General features: G+C 43.1%; 2 protein-coding genes across 3 annotated transcripts in view; both read right to left on the reverse strand.

The window, feature by feature from the left end:
- Nucleotides 1-318: 318 nt before the first annotated feature.
- On the reverse strand, nt 319-12,288 carry slc6a1l (solute carrier family 6 member 1, like). Its single transcript, XM_077004724.1, has 15 exons — nt 11,728-12,288; nt 10,397-10,779; nt 7,189-7,320; nt 6,736-6,836; nt 5,645-5,754; nt 4,939-5,071; nt 4,417-4,551; nt 3,949-4,052; nt 3,652-3,776; nt 3,170-3,282; nt 2,662-2,793; nt 2,407-2,509; nt 1,991-2,091; nt 1,587-1,754; nt 319-1,247 (listed from the first exon to the last, which is right to left on the reverse strand). Exons 2-15 carry the CDS (start codon nt 10,773-10,775, stop codon nt 1,140-1,142), a joined length of 1,944 nt encoding a protein of 647 aa, XP_076860839.1. The 5' UTR covers nt 10,776-10,779; nt 11,728-12,288; the 3' UTR covers nt 319-1,139.
- A 6,649-nt stretch (nt 12,289-18,937) lies between these two features.
- The window catches only part of LOC143514014 (sodium- and chloride-dependent GABA transporter 2-like), a 12,257-nt gene continuing 9,637 nt past the window's right edge, over nt 18,938-21,557 (reverse strand). Inside the window, exons 14-16 of one of the 2 annotated variants that reach the window (XM_077004725.1) lie at nt 20,771-20,871; nt 20,340-20,486; nt 18,938-19,683 (exon numbers count right to left, since the gene is read on the reverse strand). In XM_077004725.1, coding sequence (XP_076860840.1) covers nt 19,528-19,683; nt 20,340-20,486; nt 20,771-20,871 — 404 coding nt within the window. In that variant the 3' untranslated portion in view covers nt 18,938-19,527. Of the gene's footprint in view, nt 19,684-20,339; nt 20,487-20,770; nt 20,872-21,557 lie in introns of those variants that run through there. The other variant, XM_077004726.1, reaches the window with a different exon arrangement.

Here is a 21,557-nt window from a genome sequence, read left to right on the forward strand (position 1 = left end):
TATTAAATTACTAGTACTTCATTTATTTACATAGCAATAAAATCATTATGCTGTCAGAGCTGATCAGAATAACATTCGCATTTTTAATAGTTTGACCCCATATAAAGCTGTGGAATCAAGTTTCTTTGTAGATAAAATTAACAATGTTAAAATAAGGTATGGCTGTTGATTCTGTCATTAGTCAAATAGTAATCCTTTTATGTTTTTTTTTCATTTAAATTATTTATCAAGCTTGCATTATTAGAACAATAATTCCTCTAGACATCGAGATAATTATGTATAACATTTTATTGAGCAAAGCCTGTTTGAAAGATCAACTATAAAACACTTAAATCAGTATAATAAACATTTAGACAATAGCTAGTAAATATGCTCATATGGTTAATCTTTCCACTGACAATCTTTACAATCTGTGTAAATTCTAAAATACATAGCTAGCTTCCATTCATTGTTTGTTTGTGTGTGTGTGTGGCATCACAGAGATGAGAACAAAATGCAGCCATAGTTAAAAGCAGAAGCTAATAAAACACATTCCACATTTTACTGCTACGTTGCCTTAAATCTATTTTCATTTGTATTTTTGGATACCCTAAGATTTTCATTCCATGTTACATACATGTATGATTCTTAAGAAAAACATTTTACCTATTAATTTGTCACATTCACAGTATTTTATGTTTGTATGTTTTCTGTGCCGGTGAAAACTCTGAAGAAGTCTCTGAGAATGCCTTGAATTGTGTGTAATTATATATATGAAGTTGAGTCTCCTAGAATGATGCCCAGAACCACAAATCCATCATCCATTATGCGCTCAAGGGAAAGGTGAAAGCTAGAAAAAAATCTTTTTCTGTGCACTTTCTCTACATGTCCATCGGCAGAGAAATTGGTTTGACATTCAAATTCACATTCGGTTTTGCAATAAAACCCATGCCTGAGTCACACAGATTCCTCGTACTAAAAGAAATGTGGGCTGAGGTTGCAGTTCTGTCTCTCATAAATTCTCTCCAGATGACAGCAGGTAAGAAAAAGGAAGAAATATTGGTGTTCGGTCGCTAGCTAGACGGCCTCACTGGCCAGGGAGCGTCTTTTTAGTGTCCTGTTACCTGAACACACTTCCCTGTACTCAAGAGGAAGTGATGTCAGACAAAATCTTCACCCATACTTCCTGTGCGAGGCTGTTGCCACGTGAAGTCTTTGTCCCATGCTGGCTTCATCTCCGTGGAGGGCGTGGTCATTATATGCCAGCGCTGGTGAAAACAGTCATACTATGGTATACGTGCTGTTTTAAACCAACTTGTAGCCTATTTTTTAATGGTCTTAGACATAACACAAGCAAGACCGAATATAAATATACAGAATAAAAACTACAACTAGAAACTTGCCCTAGCTGTCCATACAGCTGAGACACTGGTTGTCTTCAAACAAAAACTGAAGACTCACCTCTTTCCTGAGTACCTGGTTATATACGTAAACAAGGAAATCTACCAAATGCTGTACATGTAAATTTATCTGGATGGTTTTCAGCTGTGCACTGTATATTAATGAAATATACTGTATTGGTCAAGCAACCAATGGAAAGGCCTTACCTGGCGAATACTCCCCTTAGTGCTGAAGAATATGTAGATGATATATCCAGGAATGAGCACCATGGAAGACAGAGCCATAAGCCATCCCACGCCCTGCCCCCACACCGGGTACACGTAGCCACCCAGGGTCAGAGGGGTCATTTCAATAGCACTGAAAGTGAAGACCCCCTGCATACAGAAAACATGGGACACAGTCTGACCATTAGTCATGAGTTTAATCAATACGTTGATTAATGGATGGGCCAATCGATGGATCGAAGGATGGTGCATACGAGCGGATTGGGAGAGTGAGTGATTGGTCAAATAAGGATGAGATCTTCATTGGAGATATTTGCTTCTATGCTTAAGGCTTCGGTCACATGGATCTCTGGTATTTGCCTACAAGCAGAAATGATTTTCCATACTAGGCAGATTAATGGAGTGAAGTAAAGCCAACAGAGTTTCCACCAGCCGCACGGTCTGTAGCCGATCATTTCTTCAATGTTGTTATAGAACCTCTCTGCTCCTACAGTTCAGAGAGAGAGAAAAAAGAGACAAGAGAGAAAGAGAGAGAGACCCAGAATCTGCTATGAAGATATGTTTACAATTATCTTTAATATTTTTTAAATATGTCTAAAATTAATAAAGAGTGTCGAGACACATTTTTAGAGGCCCAGAAACCATAATGATCTGGTTAAAAAAATATGTTGTGTTTTTAATGAGCCATTAATTCTGAGCATAAATGTTCTGGGTGAGTTCAAATGTTTCACAGGATTTTCAGTCAGTTAAATCTAAACCCACGTGTCAATTTACAAATTAATGTTGTTGAACAGTCATGTACCATAAAACCAGGCAATGGAGACAGTCTCAAAGAAGACCAGGAAGAGCAGGGACATCCCACTAGCGGAGTAGTAGTCAAACAGCTTGAATACATACAAGCCGCCCTGAAGGGTAGCACATGCACCGAGACACACAGAACAGACACACACACACACACACACACACACACACGTAAGAGTGGCCTTTATTAGGACAGAAATACTGCAGTTCAGCCAGTTATACTGGAATGGAAAAACAAACTAGGGTTGAGCTTTGCCTGTGTGATGTTGGACAAGCCAATAATAAAGGAAATAACACAGACGACGAGGATGAATTCCTTCTTCCTCTTCCGTAGGATGGTGGGATACTCGTCTGTCAGAGCTGTGATGAAACCTTCCACAGTACAGAACTGTGAAAGAAATTATATGCACAGAACCATTCAGTTACGTTACCATGTCCATACATAGATATACTATGCTTTTCAGAATTGTTATTTTTGCTATATGCATAAGCTGTCAAACTACCTAGATGAGACTAAATTGTAGAAAGTGCCACATCTGGGTATTTATTTTTGACATATGTGGGTTTTTTTTGCATTTTAGAGGTCTAGTGCCTGGCTGTGGGAGTGTTTGTGTGTGTGTGTGTGTGTGTGTGTGTGTGTGTGTGTGTGTGTGTCTTCAGTACTGGATGAAACTATCTGACAGCACTGTCACCTCCTCATTTTTGTGTGCAATTGTGTGTGGGCTTGTGCATGTGTGTGTGTGTGTGTGTGTGGGGGGGGGTACCTGGCTATCCAGTCCTAGCATTAGAAGCATGGAGAAGAAGAGAATGGCCCAGAGGGAGGACAGAGGAAGCTGAGTGACCGCCTGAGGGTAGGCCAGAAACGCCAGGCCTGGACCTAGTGTTTAGAACAACACACCACATACACACCACACACACCACACACACACACACACCCGCACTATCAGCCCTGGACCTAGTGTTTATAATAACACAGCCTGAGCACTCTCACACACCCGTGCTATCAGTGTATCGCACTCATAACTGAACATGGACATAACACAGCCTTTATCCACAGTAATTGACTGTAATATTTTAATACTTAATTGTACTTTACAACACAAAGTGTTTAATATTCATTATTTCTGTCATTACGTTTCTATCCATAATTGATATATTCATTAATGTATATTAATCTATACATAATGATATTCTAATGACTCGTAATCATCTATCATTAGTGTGTCCCAGTCAAGGATTCTCCTACCTGAAGCAGCTAGTTCCTGAATTGACTTTTTGGTGATGTGGGACATGAATCCCACAATGGAGAAAATGACAATGCCAGCAAACATGCTGGTGAAGGAATTAATGCAGCACACGATGACGGCGTCCCTACAACACAGAGGCTCACCAAGGTTAGCATAGTTATGCCAAAGGTTAACATACATGTTACGTGTCATCTCATTATTTCAAGACCAACAATGTTTAAAGCTCTAACACAGTTTAAGCACTTATCTCAGAGCCCATCTGGTAGAGGTCTACCTAGAGGTCTGGGAAGGTCTACCTGTAGACGTTGTTATTGAAGTTGTTGTAGCTGCCCAGAGCAATGAGCGAGCCCAGACCCAGACCATAAGAGAAGAAGATCTGAGTGGCAGCATCCAGCCACACCTAAAGCAAACCAGGAGCACACAACACAGACTTTGAGCCGTATCTCAGCACAATGGGAGACTCTTCAGGAGAACCTCATTTACGGCAACGGCATTCAGGATAAAAGCATTGAGATTCATCATGTTTATGTATGTCATGTATACATTCTAGTCGTGGTTAAAAGCATCTGCTTGGAACTTTGGCTTAGAAAGTCTCTCCTGGAATAGATTGCACGGGCAGACCGCAAGCACAGAAAGTGCTGGAGGGTCTGTCGGCCTCGTAAGCCACCCGGTGTTATGCTTCCTCGTTTATTTCAGAACATTGCGCGCCCCTCGCTACAGAGAACACGGAAGCGGGCGAGCCTGCCTTTCGGTGCGAGCTCTACCTCGGATTTCGAAAGCTTGTTGAAGTCTGGAGTGATGTAGAAGAGGACGCCGTCTCCGGCCCCGGGGAGAGTGATCCCTCGGAAGAACAGGATGAACAGCATGAAGTATGGATAAGTGGCGGAGAAATACACCACCTGGGGGAGGAGAACAATGATGGGGAGATGGAGAGAGGCCGATGGCGGAACGCTCGGCTCAGACGGCTGGGGTTTTGTGATGACTTGCTTCAGATAACCCTGCAGCATGGTTTGTGTGCTGTATGCTAATGATTGTGTTTAATTTGGTAATGTCTATCGGGGACGTGAGCCATTGGAGGGTATTATCCACACATGTAATTCACATTCAAATCCAATGATCCTCTGACAGGAGGAAGATAGAGAAAATTATGTCCTCTACCTTCAAGATACATGCACTGCAGAATGTCTGAACTAATCACATGTTTAATAAGACAACCATGAGGGCAGAGGCTTATTTATGTTCTTTAGGTTGTATGCAGAGCAGGTAGCAGGCCGTGGTGGTCACACCTTTCCAGTCCACTCCACACCTTTCCAGATGGAGAAGTAGACCAGGACCCAGGCCAGGGCGAGCGTCCCGGCCAACGGCCAGCGCAGTTGACCCGTCTCCTCCAGACCGCCGGTCAGCTGGTGCATGTTCCTCCTGAAAACACACACACACATGCGCGGAAGCAACCACGCATTCACACACACACACACACACACACACACACACACATACATATGTGCACATACACACAACTGCGCAGTTACAAACCCACACACACGCTCACACACAGATAGTTAAGGCTAAGAAACTAAAAACCTTTTTCAGAATTTTGTTCCAACCACCTGGATTTGCTAATTATCTCAAGCCGGCAGATAGAATTAATTCGTGAAATCAGCTGGGTAATAAACAACCATGATAAGGCTGTTGGTTTTTGAACTTGAACTTATGTTTGCTCACACGGGGGTCACAGCACTGCAGGCAGTGTGGTTAACGTGATTTAACATACACAGACTAAACCATTCAAGTTACAGGATTAGCACAGAAGTTGATTCATGTGCTAAGCTCATCTCTGCTATGGTTCTCCCAAACTGGGGACAGGTAGAATAACAAACAAGGTGAACTAGTTAAACTAGATTAGGCCTAGAAAGGATGAGTTTTGCACAAATCAATGGCTGTGGCAGTGTTAACATGGGCTGGATACAGCAAGGCTGATCCAGATTCCCTTACTCCCAGAACTCTGTGACAGCACCAGTCAAGTTAGTCGTGTCTGTCAGACTATAGTTGGAAAAGCATCTATCGGTATTCCAGGCGTTGCTACAGCTTTGCCAGGGCAGCTCCTGTTGAGAGACAGAGAGGACGACGTCAGGACAAGGAGATAGACGGGACGACCAGTGGGTTGATCAGCAATTCTCCAGCCAAGCCACACTGCCAATTCAAGAGTTCTGCGTGCCACAACAAACTTAATTTGGCTCACGGAGCCGCTCTTGAAGGTGTCTGCTTGATGACTCGATGCCAGGTATGTTAATGATAATAGAATAATATAAATTGATTTTTAAGTGCCTCTCACAATACCCAGACTCTGGACAAAACAAATAAGAGCTAATACCATAAACAGAAGTTAAAGTACGCAATAAAACAAAGATGTACAATATACAATAATAATATTTTTTTTAAGTCTGGTCAAGGAGTAATAATAAACAGACAGAGACCATCCACTATATCAAGTGTGTTGAACAGTCTGCTTTAGTGTGGCCAGGTGAAGAGAACGTTTTTAAATCCCATTACACGCAGAGAGCCTTAATGTAGAATCCCACTGTCCAGGAAGAAAAAAGCCCACTTATAATTTCTCCAGTGTCCTTTTAAAGTGCACACCGGAGCAGAGAGAGAGGGTCACAAAGAGTTCGTCCAAGGGTGCAGGGGGTGTGTGGGGTGGGGGGGTGGTGGAGGAGTGCACGAAACCAGCCGACCAGGAATGTACTAAGAGCAATCAAGGTTGCCAGAGCTGGAGAAATAACCCTTCTTTAGAACAGCAAGGACAGAACATTGTGTTCCAAAAGAAGAAGATGGAATAGGAGTGCAGTTTTTAGCATTTGAAACCAATATGTCATAAGTTGGCTCGTGGCGCAGCTGAATAAATTGAATTCCGTGTCCCTGGCGTCTGAGTGAACGAGGGGACAAGTGATGTATAGTTAACAAGTGAACTAATTTCATAACGCACTTAATTGAATGAAGGGTGCAACAAATAAATGTGTCTATGAATAAAGAGGCAGGCATGGCGGAGCTGACAAGCACCGGTCCGAGTGTGCGGAGGGACGTACTGATCTGAAGGAGCTGAACAGGTAATAGAGCGCCCAGGAAATGATGATGATGTAGTAGATGTTGAGCCAGAAGGACAAGACAGCAGCAGCCAGACCAACACCTGACAGACAGAGAGAGAGACAAAGAGAGACACTGAGAGAGACTGGGAGAGACGGAGTTGGATGTTCATTGTTAAGTGGTCAAGTGTGATCGCAGGTGTTTAATTCCAAAATTTTTGTGTATGTTTTGTGTGTGTGTTTGCAGTACGACCTGATCAGAAACCTTTATCAGTCCGTACAAGCAACGCGTGTCAGATTGCACATATGACACTTTAAAGGAATGTACAAAAGCAAACCAAACCTAATCATAACCATTTGTAACTTTTTATATGAGCTAGTCATACAATTCGTTACACATTTGAAATGATGAGATGACATTTTTTGTGTATTTGTGTGTGTGTGACAGTTTCCCACCTTTCATCATCGGTATAAGTTTCCACACCCCTAGACCCCCTACAGAGGTGTACTGTCCCAAAGCAGTTTCCAGCAGGAATAGGGGGATGCCAGCAAACACCAGCGTGGTGAAGTACGGAATCAGAAACGCTCCTGGAATAGAAGCTCAGCTCCAGTCAAGGACATCTTTGAAACCGCATCCTCATCACTCATGTCTCATAACTGCTGTTCAGTTAGATGCACTAGAGGTTCTACGCCTGCCCCAACATTAACACAGACAAGCTTTCCATAATATCCTCCTGAGACCCGGGGCTCAGTAAAGCCAAATCTCAAAAATGTTCTTAAGAGATTAAAAAGTGCAGCATTTCCCGTTTTTTGCAGTGCTTTTATAAAGCTTTGGTGCTAAACATTCACAGATAATAACAGGAGTTATCTTAATGGACTGGATAACCTGAGGCTCTGTGATTTTATCTACACTGAAATTTTCCTTTTCATTTATAGTGTATTTTCTTTCTGAATTACTTTTATCTGTGTGTATTCCCATGTAGGTTTGCTGCAGCACTGCAGCAAGTATAACTTTCAATTGACTTTTTTAATTTATATGCATCTCAACATGTAATAGCATTTATTTATATTTCTGTGTACTGTAACTGAATCTGTGAAATGCTGTCCAATGCACCTTACATGCTAAATCTCCTCATTAAATGGGAATTATAATTGAAAAATCACGGAGTCATGAAGTCGTTAAGAGTAGTCTGAGGTGATTCACAGATCTGCAGCTCAAAAGAAATCAATCTGTCAGTATAACTATCTTAAGGACAAAGGACTCTGCAGCAGACTAATGGCAGAATGTCTAATGTAGGAGTAGGGCATGTGTAGGACACCCGTCCTGTCAATGAGAGATCCCCGACATTAGATCAATTGTTAATTAGCCATTCCCTGACCTAAATGGGCCTGAACTGAGCAGTCAATTGCACTCGTGTGGATCTTCCCCCTTGCTGCTTAGCTGGCATTAGTGGTGTTATAACTTTAGCAATGGTCACAATTAAAATTCAGTTGGTCTGATATTCTTCTGATTCTAGTGGTTCTTGATTATGTGTTCCATGTTCCTAAACTCAAATCAGCTCTCGAATCCCTCAAAATTGAGCTCAAAACAGCTCAATTAGCTCAAATAACATGCTGAATCCAGGGGAGATTGCAAATTGTGCATTGCAGAAGGGCAGCAGCTTTGGCACAGAGTAGCATGTTAATCTTAGATGTGAGATCTTACAGTTGTGATCAAATTTATTCAACCCCCACTGAAATAAAGTGTTTTGGCCAGTTTGACATTGATTTTGATCATTTCAGTCATCTTATTTACAATTATATCAAAGAGGCACTTATAAATTAGACAAACATAACATAATATTTATGATGGAATAACCACAAATGTCTTTACTGTGCTCACATCATTATCAGTTTTATTCAACCCCCTAGTGACATTATTTTTTAGTACTTAGTACAACATCCTTTTCCAGTTATGACAGCTTTCAAGCGTGAAGCATAGCTTGACACAAGTGTCTTGCAGCGACCTATGGGTATCTTAGCCCATTCTTCATGGGCAAAAGCCTCCAGTTCAGTCACATTCTTAGGCTTGCGCACTGCAACTGCCTTCTTTAGGTCCCACCAGAGGTTCTCAATTGGATTTAAGTCTGGTGATTGCGATGGCCACTCTAGAATGTTCCAGCCTTTCATGTTCAACCATGCTCTAGTGGACTTGGATGTGTGCTTCGGATCATTGTCCTGTTGGAAGGTCCAACGTCTCCCAAGCCGCAGGTTTGTGACTGACTCCATCACATTTTCCTCCAAGATCTCCTGGTACTGAAGGGAATTCATGGTACCCTGCACACGTTGAAGCTTTCCTGTACCATTAGAAGCAAAACAGCCCCAAAGCATAATTGACCCCCCGCCATGCTTCACAGTAGGCAAGGTGTTCTTTTGTTCATAAGCCTGGTTCTTCCTTCTCCAAACATAGCGCTGGTCCATTGTCCCAAACAGTTCTAATTTAGTTTCATCTGACCACAGTACACTGTCCCAAAACCTTTGTGGCTTGTCCACATGACTTTTGGCATACTGCAGTCGACTTTTCTTGTTCTTTGGAGTCAGCAAGGGGGTGCGTCTGGGCGTTCTGGCATGGAGGTCTTCGTTATGCAGTGCGCGCCTTATTGTCTGAGCTGAAACTTCAGTGCCCACATCTGACAGGTCTTTTTTCAGTTCCTTAGCAGTCACGCGGGGATTTTTCTCCACATTACGCTTCAGGTAGCGCACAGCAGTCGCGGTCAGGATCTTCTTTCTGCCACGACCAGGTAACGTTTCCACTGTGCCCTTTAACTTGAACTTGCGAATGATACTTCCGATAGTGTCTCTTGGAATATTTAACAACTTCGCAATCTTTTTATATCCATTGCCATTCTTGTGAAGAGCAATAACCTCTTCTCTTGTCTTCTGGGACCATTCTCTTGCCTTCACCATGCTTGGAAACACACCAGTAGATGTCTAGAAGGAGCTGAATATCACAGTCCTTTTAAATCTGCCTAATTGGTGCTTATCATGCTTGATTGCTGCTTGTTGACATCCACAGATGTTTTCAATACCTGATGGAAAACACTGGAATGAACCTCTGTTCTTAGGAGTGGTAGTCGTAAAGGGGTTGAATAATTGTGTCAATGAAGAAATCACAAAAAGGCCATTTAATACTTTATGACAAAAAAAATTGATGCTATCTTAGTTGCATTTAGTTCTTTAACAAGTCCTTGTAAGATTTCATTATGAACACAATTACAAATGTGCACTGAATTCCATAAAACCCTTCGCAGCATTGGGGGTTGAATAAATTTGATCACAACTGTAGATGTTTTCCAATCCGATCTCCAGGGACCCCTGACACCACATTTTTTGCTCTGTCCCAACCCCTAGCTGTCTCTCCTCCAGGTATTCAGTATTCTTGTACAGATGGTTCAGATATGTTTAAACTAGATGAGGGCAAAAGAAAATTGGAACATCTGTGGGTTCCTGAGGACTCGGCTGAGAAACATTATCCTAGGGGTGTCAAAATATGGTCCTGGAAGACTGGAGTCCAGCAAGGTTTAGTGATTGCTCTGCTTAGAAACACTTACTAAACCTGCCAACTGAATTAGTTGAATTAATGTGTTTAAGCAGTTGTAAGCCCTCCCGCAATGTTGCTACTTACCACCTCCGTTCTTCCCACACAGATAGGGGAACCTCCAGACGTTTCCCAGGCCAATGGCGTATCCGATGCAGGACAGCAGAAAGTCGAACTTGCCTTTCCAGTTTCCTCGATCAGGAAGGTCTTGATCTTTCTCTTCGGCATGAACAGTCAGGCTGTGGTTCGGCTCCTCGAACGGCACCGCCTGCTTCACCTCCGAGGGCGAGTTCAGGTCCATTGTGCTCTGGTCCGTCTTCCCCATGGCGTGGCCCCCTGATGTCCCTCTACGGTCCACACACCAATGGGTTCTCAAAGTCCAGCACACTGCTACAGTAATATCCACTCCGTGGTGAAGTTCGCTCGCCAACTGCAGGTGGTTATCAGTAGTTGGTGCCCTGATCATTCAGCTAAATGGAGAAATGGAGAGATCATTCAGCTAAGTGGCAGCACTGGTGAGTGCTTCAGGCCAAAGTCTTATAAAAGTGTCTTGCCTATTGTCTGAAAGGAAAACTTTAACAATACTGTACCCTCGCTTCTAAATTTATGAATAGAATCCCTATGAAATGAATGCCCAGAGGGTTTTTGACTTCCCTGAAAATGTAAGTCATCTTATAGGCGCACAAGGTTACAAAACATCGGCTACTAGAGCATTAAATGTTTTGTCAGCATTGGGTCAGCATCAGATTATATCGATAGCCCATTTTTTAATTTAGCCTTCTGAAAGGCATCTGACTCCATAATTTCTTGAACAAATCATCCTAATGGCACAAGCTCTTCAACAGTGTGAAATATCTTTTAAATATTGGCTTCATGACCCTCCTCGCCAATCCCTCCCAATGGACTTGTAGCCGCCCATGACTTTAAACTACTCACTTTGCTGGGAAGCATAGCAATTACAGTTAAATTATGACCTTGGGGATACATATGTTTTTGTTTATGCTCATCAAATGTTGACAGACACACCGATTTCCTTCGCAAAAATATGGTGATGAAAGTAATCTGGATTTAATGCGCAACTGTTTCTCCAGCCTGAATAAAAACACTCCGTCAAACCCTGTGCAATTATATTGCCCTTTTCAGCAGGATCTCCAACTGCTCTGCTCATTACAGACACAGAAGAGCGAGCTTACGCAAACCTGTAGAAGTAAACCACGGCCGTTGAATGCAGCCACAGTACATGAAAGCGTCGTGATGTTTAGGTTTGGACCCCAGTTGTTTGACCCTGTGTATTATGTTAAAGCATTATATGCAACTCCAAGTCATTTTCTAGTTGGAGTTTTATGTGGTTTTAACCAGCAGAGACGTTGGATTTTTCTGCTGTGTCTGTATGTAACTGTGATAAAGTGAAACTGTACCTGTGAGATATGTTGGTGTCTGTTCTCCTGATGGCTGGAAGGTAATGCCAGGAACCAGTGGTGAACTCCAAAAGACCCAGAAGGGGCTCAGACCCCGAAACGCAGCTGCCTGGTCCACCCATGTGCATCACAGAGTCTGAAAGAAATGGCCCCGGTACTCCAGCAGAGGCGAGTTTCTCTCTTCTCCCGCTCTTCTTTTCTCTCGTTTTCCAATTGCTGGAACCCCTGATCCTCGGTAAGCCTGTGGCTGTTATCGATCCACAGATAATAAGCTTCGACCTGTTGTCTGATAGGATCAGATTATTGCTTTACCAGAGTTAGAGCACTGAGCTCACAGGACGTCCATCTCCTGGTTCCAGTACAGATCAAGTGTATGGATGTGTTGCGTGTGCGCGTGTATAAATGTGTGTTTATGTGGAGTCGGTGTGTAGTTTTGTGTGAGCGCTAGCTTCCGCTAATGCGGTTGCTATGGGATATCGCCTCAGAAGAAGACGCCATGCGAGGAGTGAAAGAGCTTGTTGAGTTTTGAAAATAAAGTAGAGGCACCGGGCCAAAAAAATCAGACATGAGGTCAATCCCAAAGCGCTCCCCCTCCCCCCAAAAACCCCTCAATGACATCATGATGTCATCAGTTAGGGCCTTTCTCATGAGTGGATTTGTGAATTTACTGACAATTATAGTTTTTTTTTTATGTATAACACATACACAAACCCATGAAGATTATATATATATATATATGGAGGTCATTTTTTTCTAAAACATTTTTCATAATCTTATGAAATTAACATCCAAATCTCAATTTATAAAGCAGATCTTCCAAATAATCGACACACAGAAAAAGCGCAAAGTGCAGAAGTATATGAACTCTTAGTTAGAAGCTTGTGGCACGTCCTTTTGCAGAACGGAGAGGTTGGAGGCATATCTGGTATGTACCACAGACGTCAGTCTTGCCACAGCATTTCTATGGGATTGGAAAAGTAGTGAATCTCAAGCCGTTCCTTTATAGTTTTACTGGAATGCTCTGTGTCGTTTGTGACTGATGGAAGAAGATTCTGGACAAGAATTTGTTGATAGGCCTGGGAACTGATACTTCCCTGGATGATAAGGAGTCATCCAGGAATGGAGGCAGAAAACCAGTCCCAGACCTTCTCAGTTCCACCACCACGCTTCACTGGTCACTTCTACTCTTCATATACAGTGTTGACTTTTCTCCAAACATAGTGCCTGTGATTGTGGCTAAATAATTCTATTTTGCACTCATCTGTCCAGAGAATGGACTTCCAGAACGCCTCTCTGGCAAAGTTTAAACAGGCACTTTTATTCTTTCTTGACAGCAGAGACCTCTTTTTATCAGCCCACCCATGAATGGCATGTCTATTGATTTTTAACCTGATTTTATCTTTAACCTGAGATGCATGTACGTTTTAACCTAGTGATCTTTAACCTGAGATGCATGTACATTCATCACAGATGCTGTTAGAAGGGTCTGCAACTCTCTAGAGGTGAAGTGTAAGTTTGCTTTTTCCTGAATTATTTTTGGTGCATCTTGGTGAATGTGTTGATGGTCGTCTACTTCTTGGCAGAGTTGTGGTGTTGCTACCTGCCCTATATTTGTAAATGATTTGTCTTACAGTGGATGGATGGAGCTGGAATCTTCTGGAGATGGTTTTGTAGCTTTCCAAAAACTGGTGGGCTCTCACCACCTTCTTCCCTGTGTCCTCGTAATGTCTCCTTTTCCTTTGGCATTGTTGATCTGTACGCTTTACACATCGGCATGACGGTGGTTTGCTTGGGTTCGTTACCCTTTTAATCACTCATATTTTTTTCCTAAGCACGTCTCATTTGATTGGTCTTCTTAATTGATTACTTAAGCACTCATGTGCATCACCTGAGTCTTTTACCTAATTGAATTTATCAATGCAGCCGTGGTTCATTTACTTTTTTACATGCTCTGATTCTGTGTTTCATGTAGTTTGCTGGCAACTCTCACATTTCCCTCAAAACAAGTAAATGGAATTGATTAACATAAACCTGATATTTCATATACAAAACTGGTCATGATAACTGGTTGGACAATGAAACTGAACTGAAACACCTGTCATTTTAGTGTGGGAGGGGTCATGGCTAAATTGGACCAATCTTCATTAATTGCACACTGCACCAGTAAGAGTAGAGTGGGAAGGTTCAATTAGCAGGGTAAGAGCACAGTTTTGCTCAAAATATTGCAATGCACACAACATTATGGATGACATGTCACAGTTCAAAAGAAGACAATTGACAATGGCGCATCTGTGAGCAAGATAGCAAGTCTTTGTGATGTATCAAGAGCCACCCAGGGTAATGTCAACATACCACCAAGAATGACGGACCACATCCAACAGGATTAACTGTGGACGTAAGAGGAAGCTGTCTGAAAGGGATGTTCAGGTGCTAACCTGGATTGTATCCAAAAAACATAAAACCACGGCTGCCCAAATCACGACAGAATTAAATGTTCACCTCAACTCTCCTGTTTCCACCAAAACTGTCCCTCAGGACCTCCACAGGGTCAATATACACGACCGGGCTGCTATAGCCAAACCTTTGGTCACTCGTGCCAATACCAAACGTCGGTTTCAATGGTGTAAGGAGCGCAAATCTTGGGCTGTGGACAATGTGAAACATGTCATTGTTCTCTGATGAGTCCACCTTTACTGTTATGGTGTGGAGAAGCCCCAAAGAAGAGTACCACCCAGACTGTTGACCAGAGTGAAGCATGGGGGTGGATCAGTGATGGTTAGCCTTGAGGAGTGAAACGATTGTTGCCTCCAAGTCGACAGCTTGCAGTGCAGTCGGTGCTCAGCTGTAATGAACACGCTGTATTTGGTTAAACAGACGGCGGTGGCGGAGACAACAGCGTAGGAAGCCGACTGTGCGCCTCCCGAGAGGGGCGGAGCAAGAGGAGCCGTAGCACATGTCAGTCATGGTCTCTCTGCAGTGAGGGTTCAGGCCCTGGGCTAAGAACTCCCTCCTTCTGTTTGTGTCCACCTGCCAAAGTTTGTGTGTGTGTGTGTGTGTGTGTGTGTGTGTGTGTGTGTGTGTGTGTCCCTCCAGGAACCAGCAGGAGGAGCTGCTCTGGCCTCTAGCTGGGACACTTGCTTGTGTGTCTGGGTGTATGTCTGTGTATGCGAGTGTGAGTGTGTGTCATGTGTTTACATATGTCTGTCCTGACATATTTCAGTAATGATATCCAGCATTGTTCAGAAAAGAGAGAAGTAATATTGCTGACACTATTTGACAATCAACAACAAAGATTATCCAAGATAAATATAATAACATATGCAGTATAGGCAATGACCCCTATATGCATGAGATATAACACCTGCAGGATGTGGCCCCTCCTATCAGACCGGTGGTGAACCTTGTGTTGGTCTGTCTTATGGTCCTCTGCTTTGGTCCCCCAGGTTTGCAGCTCTGCCAGGGTCCTGACCCGAGAGAAAAGCAGCCAGCATGTCCGCCACGGTACTGTCTCCAGCCTCCAGCCTCCTCCCTGCCTTCCATTGATTAGTGCTTCGGCAACCTCGGATGCCGGGTGCTCTAATCATGGAAGCGGACAGCTTTCATAATAGCAATCAACAGCCCCAGCTATGAGTAATGTTGGGACACAGACCAAGGACACTGGTCTACTTCAACTGTCAGGCTGAATGGTATTTGCATTTTCCCAGTGTGCCCTGAAGTAGCGGTAGTCTCTAGTCTACGCCAGGCTCTGTAGAACGGAATAATGAAGCGTGTCGACCAAAACAAACGGAGAACGTGGTGGATATTTCATAATCTGCATTACTTGGGCTTCTCTAGTGTTCTGCAAAACAAAAAAGAAAAAAGATTCAAATGATGATAGAAGTCTAACGACGCCCACAGCATGGTTCCCCATCAATACCAAATCAGAGCCGAAACGGTATTAGGTTTGTCATTCCCCACAATCATTATGCGACAGGCGCAGAATTGCAGTTGTCAGAGCTGGTTTTCGTCACTCTGGGTACGGCGCCCTCTAATCATTGAAGGGTAATTATGCCTTCATAGACACTCTTCACAAAAGACACAGGAAACAAAGAAATTTAAGCACCACTTAACACTTTCTGAGTGAACTACCAAATGTTTGTTCAACTTTTTCCCTTTGCTTTCTTTCTGCCATGACAAAAAAAAGAAAAATCTGTCTACCGTTCAGTATGTGCTGCTTTCTGTGATGCATTTACTCATCATTGCAACAGTAAAAGCAAGGGTACCCTGTGCCCATCAGACGTGGGGTTATGTGTTTAATAAATCAGTGATCCTTCTCCTGAAACTATTGAGATTGCCCGTGTGGAGTATGTGGAACACATGAAAGGATGTTCCCATTAAAGATTGATTTCGTGCAGAGTGGAATTCCTAAGCTCGGAATTAAAGGAGTGTGTGACCTGGGAAGCCTTCTGGCGTGGTTCAGCTTGGAGGCCTGCCTCCGCAACCCCCTTCCCACTGACGCATCCACTGAACGAGGTTTCATGCCTGCAGTAACTGCTTCTGTCATTCCTCACTGATCTTGAGGTCCCACGTTCTTATTATTTGTCTTTGGGTCGGTTCTAATAATCTCATGGCGAGAAGGTTGCTAGGCCCGCTTTTGAAGTTCTCTCCCGAGGCGCCAGATCTTCAAATTTGTTTGCTATTGATCTGACAGGACCAAACAGCCTTTAGCAATCTTGCGTCTGGCGAGGTAGTCTTACGTTTTATCACTTTGGCAGTGACATTAATTCACCATCGAGACTTCTTTTGCCTCTTTTGAAAGTAAAGTTATACTCTCCTGATTTTTTTCAGTCGCATTACAAAGCAATTTATCTTTTAAAATTTTAGAATGAATTTTAATGAAAGTGAATTAGAGCAGCGTTAGTAAAAGAGCACATGTTTAATCACGTTCCTACTCCTGAAAATGACTCAGCAAATCTTCTGTGACAGTGACAACATCATTTGTTAGTTTCCGGCAATGCAGGCTACCACCACAGTCTCTGAGCAAATTGTTGGTCCAATGAGAACTTATAAAACACATCTATTGATGTAATCCAGTGAAACAGCTGAAGTGGAGCCACTGCATTTATGACATTTGGCAGAAAATACTGAGAGAGAGAGAGAGAGAGAGAGAGAGAGAGAGAGAGAGAGAGAATATGAATCTACGTGATATACTGTTCACCTGAGGTCTGCAAGTATCTCCCCTAAGGGTCCCATTGAAGACAAGTCCAATTTTACTGTGTAGTCAGAGCCCAAGCTTCAGGCATTAGCAAGAGACAAGGAAGGGCGGTTGAATGCACCCTGTTGTTGAATATTATTACAGTTAGTTTATGGGGACAATTCCCTACGTGGCAGTAACGTGAAGGACAGGATGTCCAAATCCTACCTACAGCTACAGAAGCACCATCTTTCTTACGGACTCATCTTGCTGGTGTAATGGTGTTCTTAATGCTTACAGAGAGAGAGGCATTAGCATTTTCTTGATGTACAGTTAGAGGCTTTAGCCTGTGTATAAATAAATAAGTGAATAAATAAATGCATAAATACATAAAAGATAGATAAAGTCGTTGATTTTCTCCCTCTTAGCTGCATAGACAACAGAGAGAGCGTGTGAAGAGTGCAGTCTAACACTGGCCTCATGATGCGCTGTTGTGACAGCCCATAATGACCCTCTGAAGTGGCAGCAACACCCAGCATGGCAAAACAGACCCCCCCCCAGACCCTCCAGCTACTCTTATTATCATATTGTTACATTTGCATATGAAAACATGCGTAAGCTCATTTCCCAAACATGAATAGCATTTTGGAACGATGCTTTCATAGTGTTTCAGAAGGTTGTTTTGTCTCGATTGTTTTGGCAGAAAATGCATGGGAGACTGTACATTCACAGCGCACTTTCTAAGAGACATATTTATTAGACCAACCTGGTAAGTGAATATTTAGATTTGATTATAGCTTGATTATCTTTTGATTGATAATCTGTTTTGAGCATGTTGTGATAGACATCTTAAAACTTTTCATCCGTCTGCCGATAACTGGAATGTTTGGATGGCACACCGTTCTAAATGTCCGCTGTGATATCAAGCATTATGTTCAATTCATTATTCTGTGTTTATCATTGATCAGATCTGCTGTGGACCGACATGTGAAATCCACACCACATCTGGCCTTCAAAGTCCAGAACACCCCCGACCTCAAGCAAAATAAAACCCTGTACTGACCAATTATGCTTAAGATCTGAATTAAAAATGTGTGAGTAATGTCTTATCAAGTAGCGTATTAGGGAAACAACCATGGCATGCTTGTGTCAGTACCACTAGCGCTAATCCTGTACTGAGGTTTTTACTGAGGTTGTCCACAGTTGCACATGGCCGCCTCGTTGCTGTCCTGGCTTAAGAAGGAGTGCGTTGGTTTGCGTGTTAACTGCCAGGTCACCGTTCTTCTTACGCACATTCAATCTTCCAAAAAAAAGGAATGCACATATGATGTTAAGGGGAAGTGTCGGTGGGTCATTTATTGACATGCAATGCTGTATTTTATGAAGGCCTGTGATGCCAGTGGCTGGTTCTGACCCAAATGGGAGTGAGAACAAGCCTGGAGGACATGATATCATCCCTGCACACTGTACCTGATGCAACTGCACAACTTAACTGCAATGTAACCTAATTTGTAAACAAATACCCTGAACTATTTATACAAACGATGGAGCTTTATATGCAATTCATATAGTGCTTTATGTCACACCATTTTCAGTAACAATTTCAATTTGTAACAACACATTGATATGCTGTTGTCTTACATATGCTTTAATGAATTGTTGTGTGTATGGTGTAGACTTTACCAAAAATGACACAAATACTGATTGGTTTACCCTGTGCTCCTCCTTAGGAAAGCTTAAATGACCTATAAAGACATACAAGCCGTTAACAGCTTTACAACTCTCACTCCAAACTACGCCCCTACGGTTTTATCACCTTATCGGTTCCCAGGAAATCACAGTGTAAATACTGCAACCACCCAACGTGACTTAACACTCTCAGGTGAAACAGTCTGATTAATTGAGTGGTCCTCTATATTAAATGGCTGAGGAACTCTAACGGGCCAATCAAGATCAAGAGATTAGAATGATGAGACAATTGTGCTCTCTGCTGTGTACCACAGCAAGTGCGACGGCAAATTTCTGGAAAGAAGAATGTATGTGGAAACTACACTTCTTTATTTTCCATTTAGTTACCACTGTAACTTTACATTTCAAAAATCTTTGAGCGGTATAAAAAAAGATTTATAATACTATAATACGATTTAGATGTGCATTGCTGCAAATATAAACAAGTTAGATCTATAACCAGTAGAAATATTATAAAGAGGTATGCACACAACACAGTATTAATTCTGAATATTACATCTACTCTAGTCTATAACATGCACTAATATGGATATTTATGTCAACTTTATGTAAATCCCAAATGTGGAAAAATGTGCAATCTAAAAGATATCTAATAAGGTTCTGCTCATGGTGAGTGCCTCAGTGGTGATGCACTGCTAATTGCTCAGTGTCAGACCATGAAATGATCTTTTGATGAAATTTCCTTGAAATTAACATGACAGCATCGGACCTACACTAACGATACCCGTATTAGTGATACACTCCAAAGATCTTCTGCAGCATCTGTGCATTTCTCTGAAGGTCATCCACCATGTGGTTGAGCGTGTGAGGCCTGTCCTGCTTGAGGTCGCCTGAATCCAGCCAGGAAGCTTCTGCTTCAGAGCGTCGGACGCTGCACCTCAAACCCGAGAGGTGCCCTCCACGTCACCTTTGACCTCCCCGCTCTCGTCTGCTCCGCGGGGCGGCCTCAAGACCTCAGTCCCGCACAACGTGAGACGTGGGCCGGGACGCCGGTGCTGCCGCAGCTCTGGGGAAGGCGCGGTCATGTGACGGTCCTGGCACAAGGCCAAACAACAAAGACAGGTGACCAGGAGTGAAATGTTTTACAGTATAATACGTGTCATTAACTATGTATATAAAAAAAAAAAACAAAAAAACGATTGTTCGGATACACTAAACCAAATTAAGTGAATCACTTTGATTAATGTTTGAACTTAGAACATGATTATACAGTTGCCACGTGAAATGACCCTATCGTATGGGGTACTGTACTGCAGTGGGCACCATTAATGCAAACACCACCACATGCAACCAGAGTCCACGACTGAACTAAATCTGCCGCGATTAGTTTTCAGTCATCTGTGAAACGAGTGAGACAGAGAGAGAGACAGTGAAGTAGAGAGAGTGATAGAGAGAGTGAAATAGAGAGAAATACACACAGACAGTGAAGTAGAGAGAGTGAGAGACAGCGAAAGACAGTGAAATTGAGAGAAATACAGAGTGAAATAGAGAAATACAGAGAAAGAGAAATAGAGAGAGAGACAGAGAGAAAGTGAGAGAGAGACAGAGAGAGAGAGAGAGAGAGAGAGAGAGAGAGAGAGAGAGAGAGAGAGAGTGATGGGCTAAAAGGGGTTTGTGATTGGCAGGTGAATTAAAGTATTAAGTGAAGGAAGCTGTTGTTTTTGAGCCATTTTGTGTTTGACGCTCTTACCCGTTTCAGGGAGACCAGGATGAAAGCCGGAATACACAGCATCGGCACCGCGGTTAGAAGGGCTGCGACCACGGAGGCCCAGCTGGGCACGAAAGCATGGGAGGATCCCGGCGCATCAGACCTGATCAGATCACACAGCAGTGTGGCCTGGGAGGGCACAGATGGGGAGGGCTTTGAGTGGAGCAAAAACAATTACCCAACCAACAGCTCTGCCTGTGTCTTCTGGTGTTATCTGAGCTACGGAGATATGCACCGAGATACGAGGCATATCAGACCTTCTGTGGAGAACGAGGAAGAGAATAAGAGGGGATGAGATGAGCTCAGGAGAGAAATGGGGGGGGGAGTAGAGAGAGAGAGAGACAGAGACAGAGAGAGAAAGTGAGAGAGAGAAAGTGAGAGAGAGAGAGAGAGAGAGAGAGATTGGTACTCACTCCACAGATGAATGGGGTCACGAAGAGCCAGCAGTATTTTAGCACAGCAGTCGGAGAGTAGCCTATCATATCCTTGATGTTGTCATAGAAACGGTCCGCACCTGCAGTGCCATCTTTGTTATTTGTTTTTCTCCTCTCTTCCACTCAGTTTCGTTAATCAGAGTCAGACATCTCTTCCAATTTCATTGATAAACGCATCACATGTAATATTTTAACAGGCCGCCTCTATAAACGTGGCCTTATTCAATTGCAGGCCAAGTTACACTCTCCCTGTCTCCCCACTCACCACTTCAGTGGTTGCTCTCAAACACACCACCCAACCCACCTGCATGCACTGGAATATCTGCCGTAACTGTGCGGCTGGCTATAGCATTCTCGAATTAAAATACACTCCCGCCGCTTTAATAAAAAATAACTCCCTCGTGCCTACACTCTGCGGTTTTCTTTTTCGAGTACACCGATGTTATAGGTGCATTCCACGTGTACAAATGTAGGCTGTAGCCCATCTGATTTCTGCCCCTGTTAACCACTGGTGAAGACCACGGATCATCACATGTTGTATGTGGTGGGCCGTTCTCAACAGAGCTGTGACACTAGAGTGATGGTGACATGGTGGTGGGTGTAGTGCTGGTAGCTCATACACCCATCACATGCTTTCACGAGTTTCTGTGCCATGGCTGGTTTCCCATTGGTCCAGCATCCAAAAATATCCAGCCAATTGCATCCCAGCGGTCAGAAACCAATCGCTGATGAAGAGACTGATGATGAGTAACACAGACTGTGCATG

Source organism: Brachyhypopomus gauderio, chromosome 5 (assembly GCF_052324685.1).
Source record: "Brachyhypopomus gauderio isolate BG-103 chromosome 5, BGAUD_0.2, whole genome shotgun sequence".
In the NCBI taxonomy this organism is placed as follows: Eukaryota; Metazoa; Chordata; class Actinopteri; order Gymnotiformes; family Hypopomidae; genus Brachyhypopomus; species Brachyhypopomus gauderio.

Bases quoted from the DNA above. Each gene is read 5' to 3' on its own strand.
- slc6a1l (XM_077004724.1), bottom strand. From the start codon at position 10,775: ATGATCAGGGCACCAACTACTGATAACCACCTGCAGTTGGCGAGCGAA. The intron at 7,321-10,396 runs GTAAGTAGCAAC...CTTCTATTCCAG, and splicing joins GTGTGGGAAGAACGGAGGTG to GAGCGTTTCTGATTCCGTAC. The intron at 1,755-1,990 runs GTATGGAAAATC...TTCTGTATGCAG, and splicing joins TCACTCCATTAATCTGCCTA to GGGGTCTTCACTTTCAGTGC.